The 10,818-nt window shown below is 43.7% G+C and overlaps 1 protein-coding gene across 1 annotated transcript in view; it reads right to left on the bottom strand.

Annotated features, from left to right (window-relative positions):
- Positions 1–1,369: 1,369 nt before the first annotated feature.
- LOC138663597 (zinc finger protein 271-like) overlaps positions 1,370–10,818 on the bottom strand; it is a 56,533-nt gene continuing 47,084 nt past the window's right edge. Inside the window, exon 7 of the mRNA XM_069749858.1 lies at positions 1,370–3,591. Within this exon, the coding sequence (XP_069605959.1) occupies positions 1,814–3,591 (1,778 nt within the window). The 3' untranslated portion in view covers positions 1,370–1,813. The remainder of the gene's footprint in view (positions 3,592–10,818) is intronic.

Here is a 10,818-nt window from a genome sequence, read left to right as displayed (position 1 = left end):
GGGTAAACATCGGGTAACTAAGCGCAGGACCGCGCTTAGTTACCCGATGTTTACCCTGGTTACAAGCGTTAAACTAAAAAAAAACAAACAGCACATACTTACATTCTGGTGTCCGTCAGGTCCCTTGCAGTCTGCTTCCCGCACTCAGTGACTGCCGGCCGTAAAGTGAAAGTGAAAGCACAGCCGCTGTGCTCTGCTTTCACTTTACGGCCGGCAGTCACAGTGCGGGAAGCAGAGACGGCAAGGGACCTGACGGACACCAGAATGTAAGTATGTGCTGTTTGTTTTTTTTTTAGTTTAACGCTTGTAACCAGGGTAAACATCGGGTAACTAAGCGCGGTCCTGCGCTTAGTTACCCGATGTTTACCCTGGTTACAAGCGAACGCATCGCTGGATCGCATCGCTAGATCGGTGTCACACACACCGATCTAGCGATGACAGCGGGAGATCCAGCGATGAAAGAAAGTTCCATACGATCTGCTACGACGTACGATTCTCAGCAGGATCCCTGATCGCTGCTGCGTGTCAGACACAGCGATATCGTAACGATATCGCTGGAACGTCACGAATCGTACCGTCGTAGCGATCGAAATGTTATAGTGTGACGGTACCCTAACTGTCCCTTGCTAGGCTAAATGAAGAATGTATCTGATAACAACAAAGCACAAGATTAGCCCTAACAAGGACTGTTAATATGGTGGTTCAGCATCAGCACAAGTATCAACACTACAGGACTCTGATTCATTATACTGTGCACATACAGGCCTGTACAACCACTCTCTTCCTTTAATAACTGTCAGAGCTATGCACTGACGTCAGTGTGCCAAGCGTGGCAGCACCTGTTCTTTTATAATACCCGATTATATAATACGGCCAGCCAATCACAGTAATGCCACTACCAAGATGGCTACAGCATTACAGTGACTGGCAGGCAATCCCCTGCATGTTTATTGGCTGCGTAACAGACACCAAACATGAGGAGCTGGAATTCAAACTTTAAATCTGAGCAACGACTAATGCTCACCGAGTATTTCCAAACATTTAGATAGTTAATAAATATCAGAGTATCAACAACCACGTTCGTTCATCCCTAGTAATTATCTTTTCTCATTTAATTATATGACTATCTGTTATGTTTTTGTGCAATTTGTCAATATGTAGTGTCTCCCAGTCGGAGTTATTTTTGATGGTCAACAAAATACGATTTTCTTGTAATTTCTTTTTCACACTCTACTGTGGGTATGATAATGGTTTCGCTCTGTGTGGGACAAACCCTTCTAACTGGAAAAGGAAAGATTGATCCAGCTTCTACTCTACAAATCCAAGACAGGTTTAAAATGATGAATTCTTAATTTTTTCAAAGTTAAAATAAAGTCATATCATAAAGTCTTTTTATTTCTTGGTTGAAACATGTAGGAAAAATGTATTTAAAAATCATAGAGAACACAGGGAAAAGACTAATAGAATACCAAATGCATTTTGAAAGCAAGTGTGTTCTTAAACTTAGTTCACTGTCTACACTTTTGCACATATCAAACAATAAAAGTAAGTCAGAGAGCAGTGGTGGCCCTAGCTTCCTGTTGATGCTCAATATATCTGAAGGCAGGAACAGTGAAGCCAGTGCTGATTTTGAAACAACCTCACATGAACCCCGGGAACGTGAGTGCCAAGAACACCGGAATGACACTGGTACGGAGAGGGAGTATTAATATTTTTATTTGAAATAGACCAAACATGAGGAATTATAAGGGGTTGTCCTACTAATGAGCAACCCCTTTAAGAAATACATTTTTTTGTGAAAACATTTCCTACATTATGAACATGAAAAAGGCTTCTCCCCTGTGTGAATTCTTTGGTGACTAAGAAGATATGATTTCTTTACAAAACATTTCCCACATTCCGAACATGAAAAAGGTTTCTCCCCTGTGTGAGTTCTTTGGTGTGTAACAAAATTCCCTTTAAAGTTAAAACATTTCCCACATTCTGAACAGGAAAAAGGTTTTTCCCCTGTGTGAATTCTCTGGTGCTTAACCAAATCTGATTTCTGTATAAAACATTTCTCACATTCTTTACATGAAAAAGGCTTCTCCCCTGTGTGAGTTCTCTGGTGTATAACAAGATCTGATTTCCGATTAAAACATTTCCCACATTTTGAACAGGAAAAAGGTTTCTCCCCTGAGTGGGTTCTCTGGTGCCTATCCAAATCTGATTTCCGATTAAAACATTTCATACATTCTGAACATGGAAAAGGTTTCTCCCCTGTGTGGGTTCTCAGGTGGCAATCAAGATTCGCTTTCCGGTTAAAACATTTCTCACATTCTGAACATGAAAACGGCTTTTCTGCTGTGTGAGTTTTCTGGTGCTTAACCAAATTTGATTTCTGTGTAAAACATTTCCCAGCTTCTGAAGATGAAAAAGCCTTCTCCCCTGTGTGGGTTCTTTGGTGAGTAATAAGATTTGGTTTCTGGTTAAAACATTTCCCACATTCCGAACATGAAAAAGGCTTTTCCCCTGTGTGAGTTCTTTGGTGTATAACAAGATTCCCTTTAAAGTTAAAACATTTCCCACATTCTGAACAGGAAAAAGGCTTTTCCCCTGTGTGAGTTCTCTGGTGCTTAACCAAATCTGATTTCTTGTTAAAACATTTCCCACATTCAGAACATGAAAAAGGCTTCTCCCCTGTGTGAGTTCTCTGGTGCTTAACCAAATCTGATTTCTGTATGAAACATTTCCCACATTCTGAACACGAAAAAGGCTTCTCCCCTGTGTGGGTTCTCTGGTGCTTTACCAAATCTGATTTCTCATTAAAACATTTCCCACATTCTGAACATGAAAATGGTTTCTCCCCTGTGTGGGTTCTTTGGTGTATAACAAGATTGCATTTCTGTTTAAAACATTTCTCACATTCTGAACAGGAAAAAGGCTTCTCCCCTGTGTGAGTTCTCTGGTGCTTAACCAAATCTGATTTCTGTGTAAAACATTTCCCACATTCTGAACATGAAAAAGGCTTCTCTCCTGTGTGTGTTCTCTGGTGCTTAACCAAATCTGATTTCTGTGTAAAACATTTCCCACATTCTGAACATGAAAAAGGTTTCTCCCCTGTGTGAGTTCTTCGGTGTATAACAAGATTGCATTTCTGGTTATAACATTTCCCACATTCTAAGCAGGAAAAAGGCTTCTCCCCTGTGTGAGTTCTCTGGTGACTAACAAGATGTGATGTGTATTTAAAACATTTTCCACACTTGGAACAAGAAAATCTTTTCTCCACTGCGTGAATTTTTGGATGTTTAAGAAAAGACTTTTCGATGGGAAACCTGTTTCCATATTCTGAACATGAAAGCGGCTTCTTTAATTTAGGAGTATTTTGGACTTTAATGCTTATTTTGTGACTCTGATTTTCCTTAGTTGTCACTAATGAATCAGAAAACAGGACCTGTTTCAAAGGACTAGATGAGAGATCTTTGCTGTGAAGGGATGATGTTATATCTGGAGCAATGACATTAACTTCCATTGTATCCAGTGGGATCTCAAAATCATCCAATTTAAAAATTGAAGATGTCAGCTGTTCCTCTGATCTCCTGCTACAGTCATCTGCCAAGATACAAACCAATTATTATTTTTGAATAAAATATCTTTGAATGTCATTTAACATTTCTACTTAAACTGTCTGTAAAAATGGCAAGTTATGTAAAAATATTGAATTCTTCACTAAGACAATGACAGTTCATAGTCTAAAAGAAACTCTCATAGGATGAACCAGTGGAGCGTGGTGTTCAACTGTTTGTTCATTCTGCCTCCTAAATATGGAATAAAAAGCCACAAAGAAACGTTATGTTGACTAACATAATACCAATAAAAACTTCTATTCATCTAACAAAAAACAAGTCCTCACTCAGATCCATCATCTGTCAATGGAAAAACAGAGGTTTAAACATTATTAGTGGATCAAAGGCTCTTGAAAAGTAACATGGTTTCCATTAACAGATCAGCAATAACTAGTGTTGAGCCACCTCCCTAGTGTTCGGGTTTGGTTCGTCAAACAGGGAGGTGTTCGCTGAACTGTTCGTCGAACGGTCAAGGAACACCGTCGAACCCCATTGAAACCAATGGCAGGCAAACACAAACACATACAAACACATGGAAAACACATAGAAAACACTTTAAAAGGTGTCCAAAAGCTGACAAACTGCTCAGAAGACACAACAAACATGGAAAAGTCACAAATACATATAGTCATGCGAAAAGAAAAGAGGTGGAGGAGTAAAAGGAGGAGGAGACACAGATATAGGCATGTCATGCCCTTCAAAAATCAAGAAAGGCTGGAGTAAAAATCTAAACTCACTCTACCAACACCCAGATGTCTTGACAAAAAAAATAAAAAAATAAGTATCTTTAGGTAGAATGGCGGCAGGTCCATTCAGAACACTTTCCTTAGAAGACGTAGTGGTACCCCCGTTGGGAGTTGTGCCAAAAAATGAACCCAATACATTCAGACTAATCCACCATTTGTCATATCCAAGGGGCAGGTCAGTAAACGACAACATCGACGCGGAACCAAGTACAGTACTATGCTCTGTACCTCCTTTGACGAGGCAATCAGGCGGGTCAAGAAGTTGGTAAGGGTCACCCTAATGGCCAAAACAGACATTGAGGGGGCGTTCCGGTTACTACCTCTGCCTCTGAATAGTGTCCTCCCATTAGGCTGCTTCTGTGAAGGAGCATACTACATAGATCAATGTTTGCCCATGGGGTGCTCCATATCCTGCTAACTATTTGAGGCGTTTAGTTGCTTCCTGGAATGTGTCGTCATGGACGTTTGTAAGGCGGCACATATTATCCATTACCTCGACGACTTCTTATGCCTGGGCCCAAAAGATTCGCCACAGTGTGAAAACACGCGGTATCCCACCTGTGAGAAGGAGAGAGCTGGAGGGAGAGTGGACACCCCAGAGCCGAGGGGTTAGATTGAGAAAGAAAGAAGGCGGTGTAGCTTGCTTCATGGGTGGGGTACTCTGCTGAGTAGCAGAAATTGCTACTAGGCCCAAAAGGATTTCCTGGGCCAGATGCCGTTAAAAAATAGTACTTAGGTAAACAGGCGGTGTACATTGCTTCATGGGTGGGGTACGCTGCTGAGTAGCACTAAATTCTACTTGGCCCAAACGGATTTCCTGGGCTAGATGCCGTTACAAAATAGTAGTTAGGTAAACAGGCGGTGTAGCTTGCTTCATGGGTGGGGTGTTCTGCTGAGTAGCACAAAATGCTATTAGGTACAAAACGATTTCCTGGGCTAGATGCAGTTAAAAATGAGTAACTAGATCAACAGGCGGTGTAGTTGCTTCATGGGTGGGGTACGCTGCTGAGCATCACTAAATTCTACTAGGCCCAAAAGGATTTCCTGGGCTAGATGCCGTTACAAAATCATAGTTAGGTAAACAGGAGGTGTAGCTTGCTTCATGGGTGGGGTACGCTGCTGAGTATCACTAAATTCTACTAGGCCCAAAAGGATTTCCTGGGCTAGATGCCGTTACAAAATAGTAGTTAGGTAAACAGGCGGTGTAGCTTGCTTCATGGGTGGGGTATGCTGCTGAATATCACTAAATTCTACTAGGCCCAAACGGATTTCCTGGGCTAGATGCCGTTACAAAATAGTAGTTAGGTAAACAGGTGGTGTAGCTTGCTTCATGGGTGGGGTACTCTGCTGAGTAGCACAAAATGCTATTAGGTACAAAACTATTTCCTGGGCCAAATGCAGTTAAAAATTAGTAATTACAGTAGATCAACAGGCGGTGTAGCTTGCTTCATGGGTGGGGTACACTGCTGAGTAGCACTAAATTCTACTAGGCCCAAACGGAGTTCCTGGGCTAGATGCCATTAAAAAATCGTACTTAGGTAAACAGGCGGTATAGCTTGCTTCATGGGTGGGGTACTCTACTGAGTAGCACAAAATGCTATTAGGTACAAAACGATTTCCTGGGCTACATGCCATTAAAAATAGTACTTAGGTAAACAGGCGGGGTGGGTGGCTGGGCTACTCTGCTGACTAGCAGACACTGAAGCTTTGGAGCAGACCTCTGAATCCCAGGCCATAGTATGAGGAAACAACTCTGCAGACAACCCCACCCACCTGGAATTGACGATGGCAACGTCATGTAAAACTCAGCAAGGGGACTAAATAAAAGAGTCTCCATTTTTTCCAAAAATTCGGCCACAGACACCACTTAAGTGGCATCAATTTCGCCAGAGCTTTTTAAAACGGTTGGTGAGGTGATTTTTAAAAATCATCAAGCTTTTAGTCTCCCCAAGATGACACAGGGGTAGAAAAGTCCTTGCGGATCCAGGATTTGTTCATCTTGATGAACGTTAGTCTGTCTACATTGTCACTGGACAGCCACGTGCGCTTATCTGTCAGCACACCACCAGCAGCGCTGAACACACGTTCAGAGAGAACGCTGGCTGCGGGGCACGACAAGATCTCCAAGGTGTGAGTGGCGAGCTCAGGCCATTTTTCAAGATTGGAAGCCCAAAATGAGCAAGGGTCCAGTTCCACAGTCATGGCATCGATGTTAACTTGGAGATACTCTTGTACCATCCTCTCTAGGCGTTGGCTGTGCGTCAGACTTCTTGCCTCCTGTGGCCTTGCAAAGGATGGTCTAAAAAAAATCTTGAAACGATTGGAAAAAATTGCTGTTACCTCCAGATACGATGTTACTGTTACGGTTTGAATGATGTCCCACGGTTGGCAAGTTAGAACTCAGAGATTGACTACGCGCACCACTGGTGTTTTGTGGAAAAGCAGATGTTAGATTCTGTAACAGTCTCTGCTGATACTACTGCATGCGTGAATCCCTTTCTATGGCAGGAATTATTTTGCCAAATTTGCTTATGTATTGGGGATCTAATAGTGTGGCAACCCAGTAGTCAGCATTACTTCGGATCCTGACAATCCGTGGGTCATGTTGCAGGTACTGCAGCAAGAAGGCACTCATGTGTCTTGCGCATCCAGGAGGACCAAGTCCTTGTTGTCTTGGTGGTGGCGAGGTGAGAATCATGCTTCCTTCGTCTGCCCTCTCCCCCCAACCTCGCACAACAGAAATTTGATCAGGGTCTCCCTCATCTGATGAGTCTTCCATGCCCAGCGCCAGTTTGTCCTCCACTTCTTCCTCACCTCCTGCACCTTCAACAGTTTGGCTGCTACCATGCGCCCTCGGTAACCCCTCTCCCCCAAACGCCAATGCCAGCCGCCTTGGTGCTGCCAACCTTCTTGACCTTGGAGAAATGATCCCTTCAGCATACGACTCCTCCTGTTCCTGCTCCTCTTGTTCCACCACCTGACTCCGAACACTGTGTAAGGTGTGCTCCAGCATGTAAATCACCGGAATGGTCATGCTGATAATGGCATCGTCAGCACTAAACATCTTCGTTGCTATTTCAAAACTGTGCAGAAGGGTGCATAGGTCCCTGATCTGAGACCACTCCTGCAGCGTGATTTGCCCCACCTCTTGATCTTGTTGGCCCAGGCTATACGTCATAACGTATTACACCAGGGCTTGTTGGTGCTGCCACAGTCGCTGCAACATGTGCAGAGTTGAATTCCACCGTGTGGGCACATCGCATTTCAGCGGGTGCACTGGCAGGCCCAACGACTTCTGTAGAGATGCAAGTCATCGAGCTGCGGGATGCGAACGGCGGAAGTGAGCACACAGCGACCGTGCCCTCTGCAGAAGCCCATCTAGTCTGGGATAGTGGGATAAAAATTGCTGGACAACAAAGTTCAAAATGTGAGCCATACAAGGCACGTGAGTGATATTGCCCTGGCGAAGGGCCGCACCCAGGTTTGCAGCATTGTCGCACACAGCGTTCCCTGGCTGCAGGTTGAGTGGAGACAACCATTGATGGAACTCAGTCTCCAGAGCTGACCACAACTCCTCAGCTGTGTGACTCACATTTCCCAGACATTTCAATGTAAACACTGCCTGATGCCGTTGAGCCCTGGTGACAGCATAGTGAGGAGGTGTGCAGGATTCCTTCTGCGCAGTTACAACGCGGTATTACCAGACAGGCTTTGGGTGCAGGTGGAGGACCGAGAGGAGGTTGAGGAGGTAGAAGCAGTGGAGGAACTTCTAGATACAGAGGATCGACGAGCAACTCGTGGCGACGGCAAGACTTGGACAGCAGCCCCTTCTCCTGATGTCGCCGTAGCTACCCAGTGCCCGGTCACCGACATGTAACGCCCCTGTTCATGTCTACTCGTCCAAGTGTCTGTGGTGAAATGCACCCTGTCACACACAGAGTTTCTCAGGGAAGCGGTGATGTTGTGTGCGACATGCTGGTGTAGCACAGGCACAGCTTTCTTTGAGAAGTAGTGGCGACTGGGCATCTGGTACTGGGGCACTGCGACGGACATAAGGTCTTGAAAATCCTCTGTGTCCTCCAGGCGGAAAGGCAGCATTTCTGTAGCTAACAGCTTGCCGATGGAGAAATTCAACCTCTTAGCTTTGTCAAGGCTAGGAGAAAATGGTCTTTTACTTGTCCACATCTGAGGGACTGACTCTGCTGACGTGCAGACACTGCTCCTAGGCCCTAAACTAATAACTGGATTAGATGCAGTGAAAATAGAGATACACAGGCGGTATAGTTTGTTTCACAGGCGGGCTACTCTGCTGACGTGCAGACACTGCTCCTAGGCCCTAAACTATTAACCCCTTTACCCCCAAGGGTGGTTTGCACGTTAATGACCAGGCCAATTTTTACAATTCTGACCACTGTCCCTTTATGAGGTTATAACTCTGGAACGCTTCAACGGATCCCAGTGATTCTGACATTGTTTTCTCGTGACATATTGTACTTCATGATAGTGGTAAAAATTCTTTGATAGTACCTGCGTTTATTTGTGAAAAAAACGGAAATTTGGCGAAAATTATGAAAATTATGAAAATTTCGCAATTTTCCAACTTTGAATTTTTATGCAATTAAATCACAGAGATATGTCACACAAAATACTTAATAAGTAACATTTCCCACATGTCTACTTTACATCAGCACAATTTTGGAACCAAAATTTTTTTTTGTTAGGGAGTCATAAGGGTTAAAATTTGACCAGCAATTTCAAATTTTTACAACACCATTTTTTTTAGGGACCACATCTCATTTGAAGTCATTTTGAGGGGTCTATATGATAGAAAATACCCAAGTGTGACACCATTCTTAAAAACTGCACCCCTCAAGGTGCTCAAACCAATATTCAAGAAGTTTATTAACCCTTCTGGTGCTTCACAGGAATTTTTGGAATGTTTAGATAAAAATGAACATTAACTTTTTTTCACAAAAAATTTACTTCAGCTCCAATTTGTTTTATTTTACCAAGGGTAACAGGAGAAAATGTTGTTGTACAATTTGTCCTGAGTACACCGATACCCCATATGTGGGGGTAAACCACTGTTTGGGCGCATGACAGAGCTCGGAAGCGAAGGAGCACCATTTGACTTTTCAATGCAAAATTGACTGGAATCGAGATGGGACACCATGTTGCGTTTGGAGGGCCCCTGATGTGCCTAAACATTGAAACCCCCCACAAGTGACACCATTTTGGAAAGTAGACCCCCTAAGGAACTTATCTAGAGGTGTGGTGAGCACTTTGACCCACCAAGTGCTTCACAGAAGTTTATAATGCAGAACCGTAAAAATAAAAAATCATATTTTTTCACAAAAATGATCTTTTCACCCCCAATTTTTTATTTTCCCAAGGGTAAGAGCCGAAATTGGACCCCATTGTTGTACAATTTGTCCTGAGTACGCTGATACTCCATATGTGGGGGTAAACCACTGTTTGGGCGCATGGGAGAGCTCGGAAGGGAAGTAGCGCCGTTTGACTTTTCAATGCAAAATTGACAGGAATTGAGATGGGACGACATGTTGCGTTTGGAGAGCCACTGATGTGCCTTAAAATTGAAACCCCCCACAAGTGACACCATTTTGGAAAGAAGACCCCCTAAGGATCTTATCTAGATGTGTTTTGAGCGCTTTGACCCACCAAAGGCTTCACAGAAGTTTATAATGCAGAGCCGTAAAAATAAAACAAATATTTTTTCCCACAAAAATTATTTTTTTTAGCCCCCAGTTTTGTATTTTCCCGAGGGTAACAGGAGAAATTGGACCCCAAAATTTGTTGTCAAATTTGTCCTGAGTGCGCTGATACCCCATATGTGGGGGGAACCACTGTTTGGGCGCTTGGGAGGGCTCGGAAGGGAAGGAGCTCCATTTGGAATGCAGACTTAGATGGAATGGTCTGCAGGTGTCACATTGCGCTTGCAGAGCCCCTAATGTACCTAAACAGTAGAAACCCCCCACAAGTGACCCCATATTGGAAACTAGACCCCCCAGGGAACTTATCTAGATGTGTTGTGAGAACTTTGAACCCCCAAGTGTCTCACTACAGTTTATAACGCAGAGCCGTGAAAATAAAAAATCTTTTTTTTTCCCACAAAAATTATTTTTTAGCCCCCAGTTTTGTATTTTCCCAAGGGTAACAGCCGAAATTGGACCCCAAAAGTTGTCCTATTTGTCCTGAGTACGCTGATACCCCATATATTGGGGTAAACCCCTGTTTGGGCACACGGGAGAGCTCGGAAGGGAAGAAGCACTGTTTTACTTTTTCAACGCAGAATTGGCTGGAATTGAGATCGGACGCCATGTCGCGTTTGGAGAACCCCTGATGTGCCTAAACAGTGGAAACCCCCCAATTATAACTGAAACCCTAATCCAAACACACCCCTAACCCTAATCTCAACAGTAACCCTAACCACCCCTCTAACCCTGACA

Source organism: Ranitomeya imitator, chromosome 2 (genome assembly GCF_032444005.1).
Source record: "Ranitomeya imitator isolate aRanImi1 chromosome 2, aRanImi1.pri, whole genome shotgun sequence".
NCBI lineage: Eukaryota > Metazoa > Chordata > Amphibia > Anura > Dendrobatidae > Ranitomeya > Ranitomeya imitator.
Note: the sequence above shows the minus strand (reverse complement) of the source record. Positions and strands in the feature narration are given on the sequence as shown.